Raw genomic sequence first — 19986 nt, 5'->3', positions numbered from 1 at the left:
CAAAAACAGAAATATAGATCAATGGAACAGGATAGAAAGCCCAGAGATAAACCCATGTACCTATGGTCAACTAATCTATGACAAAGGAGGCGAGGATATACAATGGAGAAAAGACAGTGTCTTCAATAAATGGTGCTGGGAAAACTGGACAGCTACATGTAAAAGAATGAAATTAGAACACTCCCTAACACCATAAACAAAAATAAACTCAAAATGGATTAGAGACCTAAATTTAAGACCGGACATATAAAACTTTTCGAGGAGAACATAGGAAGAACACTCTTTGACATAAATCACAGCAAGATCTTTTTTGATCCACCTCCTCAAGTAATGGAAGTAAAAACAAAAATAAACAAATGGGACCTAATGAAACTTAAAAGTTTTTGCACATCAAAGGAAACTACAAACAAGACAAAAAGACAGCCCTCAGATTGGGAGAAAATATTTGCCAAAAAATCAATGGACAAAGGATTAATCTCCAAAATATATAAACAGCTCATGCAGCTCAATATTAAAAAAACAAACAACCCAATCCAAAAATGGGCAGAAGACCTAAATAGACATTTCTCCAAAGAAGACATACAGATGACTGAGAAGCACATGAAAAGATGCTCAACATCACTAATTATTAGAGAAATGCGAATCAAAACTACAGTGAGGTATCACCTCACACCAGTTAGAATGGGCATCATCAGAATATCTACAGACAACAAATGCTGGAGAGGGTGTAGAGAATAGGGAACTCTCTTGCATTGTTGGTGGGAATGTAAATTGATACAGCCACTATGGAGAATAGTATGGAGGTTCCTTAAAAAACTAAAAATAGAATTACCATATGACCCAGCAATCTCACAACTGGGCATATACCCAGAGAAGACCATAATTCATAAAGACACATGCACCCCAATGTTCATTGCAGCAGTATTTGCAATAGCCAGGACATGGAAGCAACCTAAATGCCCATCGACAGATGAATGGATAAAGAAGACGTGGCACATATATACAATGGAATATTACTCAGCCATAAAAGAAACAAAATTGAGTTATTTGTAGTGAGGTGGATGGACCTAGAGTCTGTCATACAGAGTGAAGTAAGTCAGAGGGAGAAAAACAAATACTGTATGCTAACACATATATATGGAATCTAAGAAAAAAAAATGTCATGAAGAGATTAGTGGTAGGATGGGAATAAAACACAGACCTACTAGAGCATGGCCTTGAGGACACGGGAAGGGGGAAGGGTAAGCTGTGACGAAGTGAGAGAGTGGCATGGACATATATACACTACCAAACGTGGGGTGGATAGCTAGTGGGAAGCAGTTGTATGGCACAGGGAGATCAGCTAGGTGGTTTGTGACCACCTAGAGGAGTGGGATAGGGAGGGAGGGAGGGAGGGAGATGCAAGAGGGAAGAGATATGGGAACATATGTATATGTATAACTGATTCACTTTGTTGTAAAGCAGAAACTAACACACCATTTTAAGGCAATTATACTCCGATAAAGATGTAAAAAAAAAAAAAGATGTGGTACATGTATACAATGCAATATTACTCAGCCATAAAAAGGAACGAAATTGGGTCATTTGTACAGACGTGGATGGATCTAGAGACTGTCATCCAGAGTGAAGTAAATCAGAAAGAGAAAAACAAATATTGTATATTAACGCATATATGTGGAACCTAGAAAAATGGTACAGATGAACCGGTTTGCAGGGCAGAAATAGAGACACAGGTGTAGAGAACAAACATATGGACACCAAGGGGGGAAAGTGGCAGGGTGTGGGAGGGGTGCTGGTGGGATGAATTGGGAGATTGGGATTGACATGTATACACTAATATGTATAAAATGGATAACTAATAAGAACCTGCTATATTAAAAAATAAATAAAATAAAATTCAAAAAAATTACATTCATATGGATGTTGCTCTGTAGTTTTCTTGTGATGCCTTTATCTGCTTCTGGTATCCAGGTAATACTGGCCTCATAGAATGAGGTGCAGAGACATGGCGGAAAAGAGAGAATTGCTTTTGTTTTAACGTAACAGGGATTTGAGTGTACTTAAAAGCTTGTCGGCTAATATATGTCATTATGTTGTATACCCCAAACTAAGACATTTTTATCATTTCACCTGGGAGGACCTCATTCACAAGGACTCAGAAAGGACTAATTTGATGGCTGGGTCTCCATTCTGTCCACTTGCCCTGTGTAGAGGGGTGAGCTCTTTGCATAGAGCTTCTCTCCCTGCTGGTGGGCAGGGCCTCTCAGAAGGAAGGCTGCGTGGGGAGGAGAGAACTAGACCAGAGAGTGGGACCTTCTGTGGAGGGGAGTGTTTCCCCACTCTCTCCCAGGCTGGAAAAGTTTCCTGCCTGTCTCTGCATGTACACTCTGCCCTCCAGCCCGTGAATTATATTCCTTTTGGCTGCCAGAGTGATCTTTTCAAATCCAAGACGTGGTTATCACAAAATACACATCCTCCACCACCTCCACCGTCATCACAGCTGCGCTCCCTCAGTGGCCTCCTGGTGCTCTGAGAAGAACTCAAGTAGGTGCACAGGGCTGGTCAATGTCTGATCCAGGCTGCCCTCCGCAGCCCCATCCCATGATTCCACCTAATAGGACTGGCCTTTCTGATCACCATGAGTCTGCATGTTCCCTCTGCCAAAAGGCTTCAGTATGCTCCTACCTCTGCCTGGGGCACTCTTATACTGTCCCCTTCCCCACATTAGTTCTTTTTTTTTGCGGTATGCGGGCCTCTCACTGTTGTGGCCCCTCCCGTTGCGGAGCACAGGCTCCGGACGCGCAGGCCCAGCGGCCACGGCTCACGGGCTCAGCCGCTCCGCGGCATGTGGGATCCTCCCGGACCAGGGCACGAACCCGTGTCTCCTGCATCGGCAGGCGGATTCTCAACCACTGAGCCACCAGGGAAGCCCCCCACATTAGTTCTTGCTCATCCTTCAGGGGGAAAAAAAAAAAAAAAAAGAGCTAGTAGAAATGTGCTAGTAGAGACAGCGAAATTGAAGATATTGGAGAAAGAAGGGGAAGCAGATGGAGAAGAATGGGAATAATCTGTGCCTACCCCCACCCCAGCCCAGCACCTCTTTCTGACACAGTAGAGAAGGGAAGCATCTGAATTTGAGGGGATTGCCAGCTCAGCCTTTGCCTTGGCTCGTGAACGAAGTATGTACACCTCATTAAATTCCCCAGTCATCACTCCTCATCCAGGTGTCCCAGGTGTAATGTCTCTGATGACAGACACCTGGAATCTACACAAGCAGTGCAATAGGATAAATTTTAACTTAAAATCATTCACCCAGGGGCTTCCCTGGTGGCGCAGTGGTTGAGAGTCCGCCTGCCGATGCAGGGGACACGGGTTCGTGCCCCGGTCCGGGAGGATCCCACGTGCCGCGGAGCGGCTGGGCCCGTGAGCCATGGCTGCTGGGCCTGCGCGTCCGGAGCCTGTGCTCCGCAGCGGGGGGGGCCACAACAGTGAGAGGCCCGCATAGCACAAAAAAAAAAAAAAAAAAAAAAAAAAATCATTCACCCAACTCTCCTTGCTGCTGCTTGTGGAGTAACATAGTCTCTCTGCAGAGAAATTTGGGAGTTCTCATTAAGATCTTGAAACTCATTCACACCATTTTGCCCTGTATTCCACTTCTAGAAATACATCTGTTGTGTGGGTCCCAACCTATTGGTGGTGATGCCATCAGCTAGGAATGCCAGAGGCACTTCCCGGGGGCTGTATTACTCCTAGCAGAGGCCCCACGTACACTCCCTCAACCAGGGCCAATGCTGTGGCCCGACTGGCCCTTTGGTTCTTATTGTGATTGTAGGATGTACTTCATCAAAACCCGTCAGGGAACTTTGAGGAACAAGATTTCTTACTCACAGGTCCTGGAGGGTACAGAGCAAGCCCAAGGGCCACACAGTGAGACCACGGGTAAAGAGAGAGGTGGACCTGGGACTCTGCATTTATTAAGGTTTGAAGGTGGGGTGTCTAGGGTTTTGCGAGTTCACTATTTATTTATTTAATGGTCATTTAGCCATGAGAGTGAGAATTAGGGCACAGGAAGAGAAAAGTGGGGTCACTCAAGAAGTCAGTTATGTAAGTTATCCAGGACTTTCTGCAAAAGGGGTCTTCAAGGGTGGGGGCGGCTTAATTCCTTGGCAGGTTATTTGGCTGGTAGCTGTGTCATACAACTGGCAATATGTTTATTCAAGATGGATGTCCTTTGAAATAGATGCCTTGAGACTCAAAAGCTTAATGTCAGGCACTTACCCTACAGTATCTAAGCAAGTAATCAGAGAGGAACACAGACTCACATGTAAGAATATTTAGTCTAGTGTTACCCCTAACTAACAAAAATCAGAGACCACTTAAATATTCCTATAGTAGAAGGATAGATAAATTAAATTCTGGTATATTCATAGAATAAAATATTTTATTGCCATTAAAATGATGTTTTAAAATAATAATGGTATAGGAAAATATACATAATGTTAAAGCAGTTTGCCCACAGCCTGATTTCTGTGTATCTGGGCTAAGTAACGTCCATAAGTAGTAATGAGAGCTGGAGTGCATAACCAGCCTTTTGCTTCCTCTGCCCAATCTCATTCTGTATGATTTCTCCAGGGGAAGACTGCCCACTTTGAGTATCTGATGTACCCGTTACACTCAGCATCCATCACTGGTCTAGCTACTTGCATCCGCAAACCCCTCATTGCCACCTGCTCTGTAGATCGGTCTGTTCGCATCTGGAATTACGAATCAAAGTAAGGAATGAAAGGCTTTGCTACTGTGATATGCATGATTTCAGTTGTTAAATTTTCCATGCGAATTATTTTAATTAGAGGTTTGAAATTTTAATTACTTAGAAGCTTCCAGTTGGAAAAGTTTTTTTTTAATCAAGTCAGTCAAACTACCTTATTCTCTTTAGTTTTCACTCTTGCATGAGCTAGAAAATCACTTTATACTTTATTCAGTGCTTGTTACGTGCCAGACACCATGCTTGGCACGTGGGACGTAAAGAAACATCCCAATATCTCCCATCCTTATATACCCTCCTGTGTCCTTCTAGCTTTCCCATCCCCTCACCCCCACTAGACCTGCTTTTTGTACCACAGAGCTCTCCAGACCATTGATTCGCCCTTTGAATCCAGATCACTGACCCAACCACCTTCAGCTCCCAGTGATTTTGTCCTCCTGGCATAGCTTCCTTGAGAATCTCCAGCCTAGATTGGCCCCATAACGTAACTTCTTTGCTCTTGTATATAGCTGCTGGGGCTGCTGGAAAAAAAGTTGTGCAATACTTCTGATTTGGAAATCTAAATGGAGCTGTGCCTTCGACATCTCTAGACAACCCCATATTCAGTCCCCCTACTTGCCATACTCATTGCTGGACACTATCCTCAAGTAACCAAAATCTAGAAAAAGAGGCACCGATAATTGCAAGTAATAAAGTATCTCAAACGCTAGGATAAAAATATGTACCAGATACAATGGAGGACTTGAGGGACTCGGTGGCCTAGACTTATATTCAATAATTTATCTTCTTCACAGCACCCTGGAACTATTTAAGGAATACCAAGAAGAAGTTTATACAATCAGCCTTCACCCATCTGGACACTACGTTGTAGTAGGGTTTGCTGACAAACTACGCCTTATGAATCTACTCATTGATGATATACGTTCTTTCAAAGAATACTCTGTCAGAGGGTGCAAAGAGGTAAGAACTGCTGGAGATAAAGGTTCAGTTTCTTGTTGTGACCACCTAAAGGGGTGGGATAGGGAGGGTGGGAGGGAGGGTGACACAAGAGGGAAGAGTTATGGGAACATATGTATATGTATAATTGATTCACTTTGTTGTAAAGGAGAAACTAACACACTATTGTAAAACAGTTATACTCAAATAAAGATGTTAATAAATAAATAAATAAATAAATAAAAAGTCAGAAAGAAAAAAAAAAAAAAGAATTGCTCAGGAGTGCCAGAAAAGCAGTGGAGCCATGTTGTATGAATACAGTGCCAAGGCAATTAACTAAAGGCTAAAACGCCAATCATGCCTTTCTTTTTTTCCCCATCCCAAGTCCCTAAACTAGTTGGAATGACTTTTTCAGCTAATCTATTTGTTGATTTTTCTTTGTATAGACAGTTCAGTAGTCAAATATTGTTTTCCTTTTCATATCACTTATTAATTAAAATATGATTCTTTTTTGAAGCAAAAAAAAAAAAAAAAAAGGTTCAGTTTCTTGGAAAGCCAGAGTTGAAATATCAAGAACTAGCACAACTGGGCAGGTAGGACCAAAGACTGTCTTAGAGAATTCTGGTAGCTTAAAAAGAAATCCAATTCTCCCACCAAACTTATTGAGTATGTTGGTTCTATCCTCTTTTCTTTTATGCCCACCAAAATATATCACTGAACCAAACCATGTGAGATCCCACCTGTGATCAGTTCTCTCTGTGACTGTGGAGTAATTTTTTTTTAAAGCATTGAAAAGAAAGTTATCACAGAATCGGAGTCACAGCTGGGAAGGCGAGTTTGGCGATTGGGAGGGGCCAGGGAAAATGAGCAACAGGGAGAGACAATAGCCCATCAGATTTCCCCCTAAGATGACTTGTGGAATCAAGACAGTGATCTGAGGAATTGCTCCCCTGTTCTGAAACTTCTTCTGCAGACAAAATGAGTGTTCTATTCTCTGATCCAAGCACCTTCATGATTCGTGCACATGGCAGTGTCAGCATCTTGGCCAATATGAGCTACAGGAATAGTGAAAGTGAAGATGTCAGCCACTTCTCAGTCCTATTTGCACCTTCCCCTGATTCCCAATCCTACTCATGGTTTCACGCTGAACTCAATTGTAACCTCCAGATAGACTACTCTGTCTTTCATTCTTGCTCTCTTCCTGTATTTCCTGGTAGTGTTGCTTTAGCAATGGAGGTCACCTGTTTGCTGCAGTCAATGGGAATGTGATTCACATTTTTTCCACCACCAGCCTGGAAAACATCTTGAATCTGAAAGGACACACAGGGAAGGTAAGTGAGTGAACAGTGTCCAAGGAAACAAGGACACAGAGCCAAGCATCATGCTAGCCAATGGGGTATAAGTGAACAAAAGAGAAGTGATTCCTTTCCCTTGAAGGTCCCTGTCTAATTGGGGAAAATGACAATAAAACAAATGCACAGACAGATTTCAGTACTAACTGTAGTAAACTCAGTGAAAGAAAAATATGGGTTGTTATGAGAGGAAGTGATGAGGAGTGGGCATGATGAGGGAAATTGGGATGTTCACAAAGGCTTGGTCCTAAGGAGTGGGTCGGAATTAATCAGACAGAGCTGGTGGGGAAAATCATTGCAGATAGAGATCCAAAGACCCTGTACTTCCCTGGTGGCACAGTAGTTAAGAATCCGCCTGCCAATGCAGGGGACATGGGTTCAAGCCCTGGTCCAGGAAGATTCCACATGCCACAGAGCAACTAATCCCGTGTGCCACAGCTACTGAGCCTGTGCTCTAGAGGCCGTGAGCCACAACTACTGAGCCCGCATGCCACAACTACTGAAGCCCGCACACCACAACTACTGAGCCTGCGTGCCTAGAGCCCGTGCTCCGCAACAAGAGAAGACACCACAATGAGAAGCCCACGCACCGCAAACAAGAGTAGCCTCCTCTCACCGCAACCAGAGGAAAGCCAATGTGCAGAAACAAAGACTCAAAGCAGCCAAAAAAAATAAATAAACAAAGACCCTGAGATGGGAGATTTCTAAGGGTATAGGAGGAACCATCTGTGAGGCTGAAGCATAGGTATCAGGAATGAAACTGAGATTGGTGAGGTTAGCAGCGACCCAAGTTCATGGAACCTTGTTCATGGAACCTTGTAGGCCTTTTAAGGATTTTATACTTTATCCTTCCTGTTCCATGAAATCATTGAAGACTTTTAGGACAAGAAATGCTATGACCATATTTGCATTTTAAAAGATTACTTTGGCTGCAGAATAAAGATTGTATTGAAAAGGACGAGGGTGGAAATGGTAAGGAGATTGTTATCTACATGATAAATGATTCGTATTTTAGACCAGGATGAAGGTAGTACCAATAGGAAGAAGTGGATGGATTCAAAAGATATTTAGGAAGTAAAACCAGTGGTTCCTGAAGATAAAGTAGATATGGAGCATGCAGAAAAGGGAGAGACTAAAGATTGAAAGGGTGAGAAGTCAGCAGATGAATTTGGAGAGAAGAAGCAATGGGAAAAGAAAAGCATTCTAAGCAGCAGGATGTGTTGTAGATGAAGGAATGGGAGTATAGAATAGGATGGTGGTTTGTGGTTTATAGGGCACATTTAAGGAGTGATAGAAGGAGGAGCTGGAGAAGTTTGCTGCACCATGGAGTGTGTATGCCATGCCAAGGAATTGAACATTAGTCTGTAGGTGATGAGAAACAATTGGAAGGATTTAAGAAAGGAAGTAATGGTATCAGAAAGATAATTCTCCAAACAGTATTGAGGATGGATTAGAGGGGAGGGAAGTTGGAGTGAAGGAGATCAGCTAGGAAATGAGGGTGAAAGAGGAGCTAGGAACTAAACCATGGCTTTAGTAGTAGGGACAGAGAGAAAAAAGATTTTAAGCTCCATTTTGGACACATTATGTTTGATGTGTCCAGGAGTGCGATATGTGAGTGCAGAGGTCAGAAAGAAGTCAAGGCTAAAAATTCCAATTCAGGGGATTAGGTGGTAGTCAGTAGAAGTCAGAGGCATAGGTTAGATCACCAAGGGCTCATGCGGAATCTGAGATCTTGGGCAGGAGTTGACTGACCAACATTTAAGGGACTGGTAAAGAAGAGAGAGACTGCAAATGAAGTACAAAGAGAACCTGGAATCGAGGAATGTATCAAAGAAGCCAGGGAACTGGTTTCCAAAAGGATAAAGTAGTCAGTGGTATTAAATGTCAGAGAGGGCTTCCCTGGTGCCGCAGTAGTTGAGAGTCCGCCTGCCGATGCAGGGGACACGGGTTCGTGCCCCGGTCCGGGTGGATCCCACATGCCGCGGAGCGGCTGGGACCGTGAGCCATGGCCGCTGAGCCTGCGCGTCCGGAGCCTGTGCTCCGCAGCAGGAGAGGCCACGGCAGTGAGAGGCCCACTTACCGGAAAAAAATAAATAAATAAATAAATAAATGTCAGAGAGTGGGGTGTGAATACTAAAAAGTGACCACTGAGTTTAGCAATTAGCAGGTCATAAGCAAAAGTGCTGTTAAGCACAAGCAGTACTGAGAGTTGCTGTGTTTCCTCAGCTCCAACAGTGTGACTGTAGAGATGCAGAGGAAAGCACACCAGGTGAATGTGATGCTCTTTCCAGGACCATGCACACCCCCATAGGAGGCCCAACCTCACCAACCCAGGAGAGCAGCCATGTTTCATCACTTTACAAGAATTTATAGCACTTGTCTCCAACCAGGAATATATGTTAGGCTTACATGTGTAATACTGCAAGAAAAAACAAAAACAAAAGAAAATATAGATGGAGCATGCAGCTAAAGCCATGCATACAGGGAAATTTATAACATTAAATACATGTATTGGAAAAGTGAAAAAGATGAAAAACAGTGATATAACCATCCAGCTCAATAAATTAGAAATAGAACAGCAAATTAATTCAAAGAAAACAAAAGAAAGGACGTCATCAGGAGTTAATGAAACAGAGAACATTCACACAACAGAAGATCATCAAAGCCAAAACTTGATTTTTAAAAATTTTTATCTTTTTAACATCTTTATTGGAATATAATTGCTTTACAATGGTGTGTTAGTTTCTGCTGTATAACAAAGTGAATCAGCTATACATATACATACATCCCCATATCCCCTCCCTCTTAATCTCCCCTCCCACCCTCCCTATCCCATCCCTCTAGGTGGTCACAGAGCACTGAGCTGATCTCCCTGTGCTATACAGCTGCTTCCCACTAGCTATCAATTTTACATTTGGTAGTATATATATATGTCCATGCCACTCTCACTTCTTCCCAGCTTACCCTTCCCCCTCCCCATGTCCTCAAGTCCATTCTCTATGTCTGAGTCTTTATTCCTGTCCTGCCCCTACATTGTTCAGAACCATTTTTTTTTAGATTCCATATATATGCGTTAGCATACAGTATTTTGTTTTTCTCTTTCTGACTTACTTCACTCTGTATGACAGACTCTAGGTCCATCCACCTCACTACAAATAACTCAATTTTGTTCCTTTTTACAGCTGAGTAATATTCCATTGTATATATGTGCCACATCTTCTTTATGCATTCATCTTTCGATGGACACTTAGGTTGCTTCCATGTCCTGACTATTGTAAATAGAGCTGCAGTGAACATTGTGGTACATGACAAAACTTGATTTTTTGAAAACACAAAATGAACAAACCTTTAGCATAGCTGATTAAGAGAAAAAAAGATAGAGAGAAGATATAAGTAACCAATGTGATGAATAAAAAAGGGATATCACTACAGGTCCTATAGACATTAAAAAAGATCACAAGAGGATATTATGAACAACTTTATGCAAATAAATGTGAATACATAGATAAACTGACAAATTCCTAGAAAAATTGAATCTGTAATTAAAAACCTTCTGACAAAGAAAACTATCACTGGAGAATTATATCAAAATTTAAGGAAAACCTGACACTAAGCTTAAAAAAACTCTTCTAGAGAATTAAAAAAAAAAAAAAAGCAAATACTTCCAACATTTTTCTAGGTCAGCGTAATTGTGATACCTGTCAAAGACATCATAAGAAAGGAAAATGATAAGCCAGTCTTTTGTATGAACATAAAAAGTCCTACATAAATTATTATCAAACCAATCAAGCAATATATTAAAAGGATAATACAGCATGACCAAGTTGATTTATTCCAGGAATGCAAGGTTATTTTAGATTTTGAAATCAATTAGTGAATACCACATTAATGTAGTAAGGATAAAAAAGCATATGCTTATCTCTATAAATCCAGGTATAATAAAAATCTATACCATTAACATGCATTCATGATTTTAAAAAACAAACTAAAAATAATGGGGAACTTATTTTATTATAAAAAAATTTTTAGTTACTTTAAAAAAATATTTTACTTATTTATTTGGCTGCACCAGGTCTTTAGCTGTGGCACACGGGATCTTCATTGCAACATGCAGGCTCTTTGTTGTGACATGAGGGCTTCTCTCTAGTTGTGGCATGTGGGCTCCAGAGTTCACAGGCTCAGTAGCGACGCACGGGCTCTCTAGTTGTGGCACGCGGGCTCTAGAAAGCTCAGGCTTTTTGCCCTGTGGCAAGTGGGATATTAGTTCCCTGACCAGGCCTCGAGCCGTGTCCCCTGCATTGGAAGGCAGATTCTCAACCACTGGACCACCAGGGAAGTCCCTAAAAATCTTATATAAGACATTTACAGGGACTTCCCTTGTGGCGCAGTGGGTAATACTCTGCGCTCCCAATGCAGGGGGCCTGGGTTCGATCCCTGGTCAGGGAACTAGATCCCACATGCACACCACAACTAAGGAGCCTGCAGGCCACAGCTAAGGAGCCTGCTGCTGCAACCAAAGAGCCCACATGCTGCAACTAAGGAGCCCGCCTGCCACAACTAAGACCCAGTGCAACCAAATAAATAAATAAATGGTAAAAAAAAAAAAAGTGCAGCCTGGAGAAATAAAAAAGACACAGAAAACCTACAACAAACAGCACACTTGATTATGAAATTATGAAAGCATTCCCTCTGAGATAAAGGACAAAACGTGATGCCTTCTGTTAGCCTTGTACTGAGTCCTATCCAGTACAATAAGGCAAGGAAATGAACTATGCATTAGTCCATGGGGCTGCCATAACAAAATAGCACAGACTGGATAACTTTTATTTTATGTTTATACAACAGAAAATTTTCCTCACAGTTTGCAGTGTGTGAAGTCCAAGATCAAGGTGCCAACATGGTCAGGAGAGGGACCTCTTTCCTGGTTGCAGACTTCTTGTATCCCCACATGGTGGAAGGGGCGAGCTAGCTCTCTGGAGCCTCTTTTATAAGGGCTCATGAGGGAGGCACTCAGGACCTAATCACCTCCCGAAGGCCCCAGCTCCTAATACCATCATCTTTGGGGGTCAGGATTTCAAAATATGAATTTTGGGGTGAGGAGGTAGCGAGAGACACAGACATTCAGGCCATAGCAAGATAAAAGGTATGAAGGCTGGACGGGACAAAATAAAACTATCACCACAGACATAATCGGGTATGTTGAAAATTCAGAGAATTTGCAGATAAACTATTAAAATTAGTGAATCTAAGAATATTGTTGATATAATATTGTTGATATAAGATAACTATATTTAAGTGCATTTTTACATGATAGTGGAAAACAATTAGAAAATGCAATTTAAGAGGTAGAGCTAGGACTGAGATGTGGCTGAAAGGACTGTAGTCATGGGAACACCCAAAGAGGTAACCAGTGGGTCAGCAGGTTTGTTACTTATAAGGAGATTGAGAAAATCCATTAACGTATTGGAGTTCATGGGAGCCAGTCCCTCTCTGTTGGAGAAAGGAGTTACAAATACGAAAAGAGGAAAAGGCTAGAATGTTTTTATTTGGTTGTTTTGTTTAGTAACTTGGCTGAACTAATTCTGAGAAATATTTTTTTTCTCCTACAGTGGGCAGCCTCAGATGTTTCTGCTCGGATGTTTTTCTATTTTGATCTTTTAGCCTGGCTACCTAGGGCTTGCCCCTGGGTTGACCTAAGCCACTCATTAGTCATAGATGGTGCTTAAGGCCCCTTAGCCGGTTAGATTTTCACCCTTTACTGTTGGATTTGTGTTTGGCTTAGAGGCTGCTGTCACACTTCATGGAGTTTATGCTTTTGCTCCATGTTTAGCCAGAGACTAGCAGTTTGGAGGTTTCCTCTCTGATTGTACCTGAGAGGGTGCAGCCTTAGCCATGCACACAGCCTTCCAGGCTGCCAGGCATAAGCATGGTTTTATTTCTAAGCCTGACTTCCTGGGAAATGCCCCTGGGTCAGGAGCTTAGTATTCAGTTAGTGTTTGGTCAGATGTGTTTAAACCCCTTGTGCCTGTGATGCTTCCGCCCTGTGTTAATGAGTCATTGTGCAGCTTAGGAGATGCTTTCAAGTGTTCCCCATATCCTGCTCTGATTGCTCTTGAGTGGGTACAGCCTTGCATGTACATACAGCCTTCCCGATCCCCAGAGTTGTCTATAATCCCAGAAGGGCTCTCTTGACTGTCTCTTTCCCTTGTCCTCTCTATTACAATTCTGTTGTTCTGCCATCTTGCTTATATCAAGGAGTTACCAGCCTTCTCTTAATTGCCCTCTACCTAGATCTCCATTGATTTAGATGATGCCCATGGATGGAATTCTCCATGCTCTGTTCCAAATAAGTCAGTCTCCTCAGGCAGAGCTGTAGGGCTCTTTGTCTTATGGCTGACTTCCCTCTGGGAAGAACCCCTGCTCCACTGCACCAGAGCCAGGGGTAGGGACCTTCTTTTCCAAGAGTAACATCCCTACTCCGTGAGTGGCACTTGCAGGTGGAAAGGGGGTGGAATCCCTCATCTTTTCAGCTCCCCCCTCATGGTGTGGAACCCTCACCCTATGAGTTAGCTGGGGCGGGGCAGTCGGGGCACCAGTATTCTTGTGCTTCTGCACTTGGAGTAGAGCTTCCACCAACAGGTGGGGATTGGCTGGGGGAAGGAAGATGAGGTCTTTTTGGCCACGCCTGCCTGGAATAGAGCTTCTAGGTGGGGATAAGAAACACCAGCAGGTTTCCCAGGGTGAAACCATAGCCAAAGACTGAGATCCAGGGAGAAAGGGAGCCCCATCTTTTGGCCACACCTACCCAGAGTACATAGGAATAAAGTGTTTGAAGCTGAAGAGGGTAAAGGAGCCGATTATGACTCATATGCCACAGTCTCTGTTCCTACTGAGATTGAGTAGATTTTCCTGAACGAATGTTTCTACATTTGCTGCATGCCCTTAGGACAGTTTCCAAAGACTTTAAATAACTGTTTTTATCAGTTTTAACAGTTACCTTATTGTGTGGGGGGTAGGTCAGCTGAGGTACTTATCTGCCATCTGGAAGAACCCTCTCTCTGTGCGATTTGTGCAACTCTCTGTGAATAGATAATTATTTCAAAATAAAAAGTTTTTGTAAAACATAGCAATGATTGATTGTAGCATTAGAGGAGCTATTTTGATTCTGTCTTTACACTCATAAAGTGAAATGGAAATGGGAATGTTTCATCTTCAGTATTTTGCAAGCATCTGAGAAAATAGAATATTAACTTTCCCACAAAGCTATGATTAGTGTTTACTGAAGGGCATGTACCAGGAAAGGACATTCTGCCTCAGTCTAGTGGAACACGTAAGAAGTTATCCTCCTTTCCATGAGAGGCGTGTGTGTGTGTGTGTGTGTGTGTGTGTGTGTGTGTGTGTGTACACACTCCTAACTGGGTATGTCTTCATCCCCCCTAGATTCGTTCAGTGGCGTGGAATACAGATGACAGCAAACTGATTTCTTGTGGCACAGATGGTGCTGTATATGAATGGAATCTGTCCACAGGAAAGAGACAGACAGAATGTGTGCTCAAGTCCTGCAGCTACAACTGCGTTACCATCTCCCCTGATGGCAAAATCATCTTTGCTGTTGGATCCGACCAGACTCTCAAGGAGATAGCAGATTCTTCAGTAAGTCTGCCCCTGTCCCTCCTCTGGGCTGCTGCCCTGATTTGCAGAAGACAGCCTCCTGTGTTTACAGCAGAAAGGGATGGAAAGGGGGCCTGTGAGAACAGTGTCCCTTCTTCATGGGATAACACCTGGCTCCTCATTCCTATAGGATCAGCTCAGTAATTGTTACTCCTGGAATTTCCTGCCCAGCGTCCAACTGACTGGGTTAAATTGTGGGGCCCTTTTCCATTTCTACGTTGCTTGCTGTCTGTAACTTCTCTCCTACCCTCCAGGGATGGAGGTCAGCAGCATCTCTAAACTGTGCTCTAACCCTTGATCTGCACATGCTTCCGTGGGGTAAAAACAGAACTCTAGTTTATTGCTATCATCTAAGCTTGCTACCATATTTGTTTGGAAATCCCCAAACTACTCTGAAATTTTAGAATTAGCACGTTGGCTCCAAACAGTTGAGGGAGGAGAGAAGAGCTCAGCAAAGACACTTCCTGCAAATGTGGCTGTGTCTTTCTCCACAAGCCCAGCTGAGAGTAGGGTGTATCTCCAGTGTGCCCCCAAGTAGCTTGGTCCTGGCTCTGTGGTGGCTTCCACAGTGCTGCACCAGGGCAAAGCTCCTTCAGGGCAGGGCCATGGTTCACACCTCTTGGTATCCCTACTAGCTAGCACAATGCATGGCCCGCAGCAAACATTCAGTAAATATTTGGTGGCTAGATGCGTGAGTGGGTTGATGAGTGAATTAAAGAGCAAAGTAATGAATGAATTCCCTGATAGAATAGTTTTGTTTATATAATGGACATTAATAAATGTTTGCTAAATAAATTTATGATCCACATCCCATTCTTAGTTTGAGATACATGGTTAGAATAGCAGTCAAGAGCATAGTCTTGGGAGCCTGACTGCCACCTTGGAGGTGGTTGAGTTGAGGCAACTTACCTAGTATCTCTGTGACCTTTTCACCATCTTTAAAGGGTTTTTGTGAGGATTGGTTGGGTTATGACCTGTAAAAGCCATAGAACACTGCTTGGCACATGCTTTATGAAGGTTTCCCTTTTTTAGTATTATTCCTAACTCCTAGAGCTGCTTACTCATCGGTCGAGCAGCCAAGAAATATTTAGTTTGTGCCCCTTATGTGCTGGATGGTATGCCAGATGCTAAAAGAAATGGAAAAAACACATTTTTAAATCCAGAACTTACCCTAATGTTGCTATTAGAAGCAAGGAGGAGAATGACATGGGGACAGTGGGTACACGGCTCAGCCCCTCACCCTGAACAGAGCTGGCTGTGTTCCAGGTCCTTCGAGAGATGTCAGCATTTGACGTCACCTACACAGCCATCGTCATCTCCCATTCCGGGCGCATGGTGTTTGTGGGCACCTCGGTGGGAACCATTCGTGCGATGAAGTACCCGCTGCCTCTGCAGAAAGAATTCAACGAGTACCAGGCCCATTGCGGTCCTATCACCAAGGTGAGGGCCACCGTCTCCCCTAGGGCCCAGTCCCAGATCCAGCTCTCAATAGATCCACCTGGCCCTGCCCTCCCCATACCACCTTCATCCCTTCAATCTCCCAGCATCTTTTCTCTCCCTTTATTTATTCATCCAGCCGAATGTTCAATAAACGTTATTGGCTCTTAATACTCTTTGTTTAAACTACTCCCAGGAATTTGTTCTAGGAGGTAATCAGAGATGCACCTAAAGATTGAGGTACAAGATTGTTCATCATAATATCTCGCATAATTATGGGCCATTCAAGAGATGTTATAGGCCCCCCGACCACAGCCAGTGCCCTCATGTCCCAGCTGCTGAGTGTTGGCTACTGAAGGCTCGCAGCTCTCCTTGTCCTCCACAGGGCCGCTCTGGACTAAAAGGAGTCATGGCCCAGGAGATGAGGCCCCGCCCATCCCTGGGGGGTCATAGCATGAGCACACATTTGTAAATTGTCCTTCCATTCCCCCTTGTAAAAAAAGCAGTGTCTATGTATACATGGGCTCCTGAAGAACAGGTACTGGGAAAATGTGTTCTCTCTCCCTCCTTGCCTCTCTTATCCCCAACTGAACAATATCAACACCTGAGGTTTTTAATTATGTCCCAAACTCTATCCTGGCTTGCCTGCAGACACCATCTTTGCTAGGAAAGGGTTTTTCATTATAAACTGGAACATTCCTGTACTGAGCCTGGGTCTTGGGTCCAAAGTAAATTACTATCACATATTCTCCCCTTTGCTTCAGAGCTACTAAGTTTTGTGGATAAGATGTTTACTTTTCTGATTATAAAAGCAATACATGTTCATTTTAGGAATAAAAATCCTCATAATAGCATTATCATTAATATAGTGATGCATTCTTCTACTTTTTTGTGCATATGCTTTAAATAAATTAAGACCATACTGTATGTATGCTCTTGTAGGCTGCTTTTTTAAAATCTACGTTCTTGTAAGCATTTTTTGTATGATTAAATATTCCTCAAAAGTGCGATTTTAGTAGCTATTCAAATATCCTATCACAATGATGGAATATAACTTATTTAACTCTTCTCTTACAACTGGGCATTTAAGTTATCATGAACTCATGAATATCCTAGCCTATAGATTTCTCTGAGCATCTCTGATTATTTTCTAAGGCTAAATGCCTAGGCAGAGAGAGAATCCTGAGGGAAAGAGCATTGCCATTTTTAAGATTCTTGACACATATTGGTGATTGTGAGAGGACAGTTTCCATAGTTGATTCTTTACTTTTCACTTTTTATTTTGAAGTAATTATAGATTCGTAGGAAATCTGAAAGATAGCATCAAGGTCCTGTGTGCCCTTCACCCAGTTTCCCCCAATAGTTACATCTAATGTAGCTACTGTACAATGTCAAGCCAGAAAACTGACACTGGTACATTATGTGTGGGGTTCTGTATCATTTTTTCACATAGATGCATAAATGTGTGTAACCACCACTGCACACAAGACACAGAACTATTCCTGCACCACAGCAGCTCCCTCATGCTACCCTTCATAGTCACCCAACACCATGCCTAGTCCTCAGCAACCACTAATTTGCTTTCCATTTCTATAATTTTGGACATCTTGAGAACTTTATATAAATAATCATACAGTATGTGACCATTTGAGAGGAGCTTCTTTCACTCAGCATGATACCCTTGAGCTCCATGCAAGTTATTTCATGTATCAATATTTTATTCCATTTTTGCTGAGTAGAATTCCATGGTAAGGATGTACTGTGATTTGTTTAACCATCTATCTCTTGTGGGATATTTGATTTTTTTCCCCCCAGTTTTGGGCTATTACAAATAAAACTGCTATGAACAATTATGTACTGGCTTTTATGTTGACATGTTTTCATTTCTCTGGGGTAAATGCCCAGGAATACTATTGCTGGGTCATATATTACAAGTGTGTTTATTTAGTTTTTTTAAGAAACTACCAAGCTGTTTTCCATTCCTACCAGCAATTCATGAGAGATGCAGTTTCTCTGCATCATTGCCAGCATTTGGTATTATCACTATTTTTTATTTTAGCTGTTCTAATAGGTATATAGTGACATCTCATCATAGTCTTAATTCACATTTCCCTAATGGCTAATAATGTTGAACATCTTTTCATGTGCTTATTTGCCATTTGTATAACTTCTCCAGTGAAATGTCTCTGTGTCTTTTGCCCACTTTCCAGTTGGATTATCGGGGTTTTTTACTGCTGAGTTTTGAGAGTTCTTATATAGGGTATGTAATAGTTGACTCTAAAGATTCCAAATCCACAGAGAACATATACATAGTCTTACTCTTTTATTCATTCCCAGAAGCCCGTGAGGGTTCTTGTCTCATTTCTTTTCTAAGATAGAGTCTTCCTCCCCAGGAGGCTATACCCAGGCTGGCATGGAGGGAGGGCTTGCACAACAGCTGGCTCAGTCCTGCTCTCCACAGCCTGCGAAAGCCTCCTGTCTATGCTCTTTCTCCTCAGATGTCGCTCACCTTTGATGACCAGTTCCTGCTGAGCGTCGCCGAGGATGGCTGCCTGTTCACCTGGAAGGTCTTTGATAAGGATGGTTGGGGAATCAAGCGAGAGAGGGAGGTGGGCTTTGCTGAAGAGGTGCTGGTTACCAAGACGGACATGGAAGAGAAGGTAAGAATTGGATCTAGTGAAGAGGGACGTGGAAATTCTGTACCAGGCTGCATCCAAAGTCCTGGGACCGGCATAGAGCCCTTCTCTAGCCCGGCTTCCCCTGTGCCCAGCACAGGCCCCCACAGCTCCCTGTACATGTTCGCCCACGCCACCGCGGCTGCATTCTGTGTCCTCCCCACCCCACCTGTCCTTCTGCCACATGATCGTCTTGACTTACACTGAGCTCTACTTCTAGCCTGTGACCTATCTTTCCTCTCCTACTCTTTGAGGGCAGGAACCACAACATATAATTTGCTTGTATGACCAACAGTTTCCAGCTCGTGCTAGGCATAAATAAATATTTACATAAATATTTCCGACAAATATTTACAAGATTAAAGTGACAAACTTGTCTATTCCAGTTGTACCTGTGAAACTTAATAACTGCTGGTATCTGGAACCTTCTTTTAAAAAAAAACAAAGATATTTATAAAACAGTCCTGAAACCCACTCCTCTCAATAATAAAACAATACAGTAATAATAACCAATCACCAACTTTTTTTACGTTAGCCACGAAGCAGACACTGTGCTAATTACTTTACAAGTATTTTCTCATTTAAATCTCCCAATGTCTCTATGGAGAAGATACTGTTGTTTTCCCCATGTTTCAAAAAATGTTTTTGGAGAGGTTGGGTGACGTGTCCAAAGTCACTGAGCTAATTAGGAGTAGGCCCAGAGTTCCATTCCAGATTTCCTCTGGAGCCCACTCTCCTAATCGTGACCTCAGAGCGCCTTCCCTCCTGTTGATGCAGCTAACAGTCCATTAAGATGTGTTTTGAGCTCTCTGAGTGCTGCGCTCCCTGAGGGAGAAACCGAATGGGTGGTGACCTCACGGGGCTTACAGCGGGTGCACAGCTGCGAGCTCACTGCTGTTCACCCAGAGTTTAAAGTGCATTCAGTGAGTACCTACTGTTTGCTGGTCACTGTGGATGCATGTGGGAAAAGACAGGATGGGCCCTGTGATCAGGAAACTCACAGTCAAGTGAGGGACAGAGACAGGCGAAACCAACAGGACCACAATGCCACAGTGGCCCCAGAGCAGGATGATAGGCCCCTGGCGATTGCTGGAGAGCCCTCCTAGAGCTCCCTGGAACTTTCTGCAGGAAAGGGAAGTGGGAAGAAAGG

At 42.9% G+C, this 19986-nt stretch overlaps 1 protein-coding gene across 6 annotated transcripts in view; it reads left to right on the top strand.

Moving 5' to 3' along the window:
* Positions 1–19986, top strand: part of CFAP57 (cilia and flagella associated protein 57) — a 78473-nt gene that overhangs the window by 22502 nt on the left and 35985 nt on the right. For all 6 annotated transcript variants that reach the window (XM_067009712.1, XM_067009717.1, XM_067009725.1 and 3 more), the window contains exons 6-11: positions 4633–4772; positions 5560–5725; positions 6919–7032; positions 14494–14706; positions 15991–16164; positions 18660–18821. In XM_067009712.1, coding sequence (XP_066865813.1) covers positions 4633–4772; positions 5560–5725; positions 6919–7032; positions 14494–14706; positions 15991–16164; positions 18660–18821 — 969 coding nt within the window. The remainder of the gene's footprint in view (positions 1–4632; positions 4773–5559; positions 5726–6918; positions 7033–14493; positions 14707–15990; positions 16165–18659; positions 18822–19986) is intronic.

This window comes from Kogia breviceps, chromosome 1, assembly GCF_026419965.1.
Source record: "Kogia breviceps isolate mKogBre1 chromosome 1, mKogBre1 haplotype 1, whole genome shotgun sequence".
Classification (NCBI taxonomy): Eukaryota; Metazoa; Chordata; class Mammalia; order Artiodactyla; family Physeteridae; genus Kogia; species Kogia breviceps.
The sequence above is the reverse complement of the archived record's forward strand: the minus strand, read 5'-3'. Positions and strand labels throughout refer to the sequence as shown.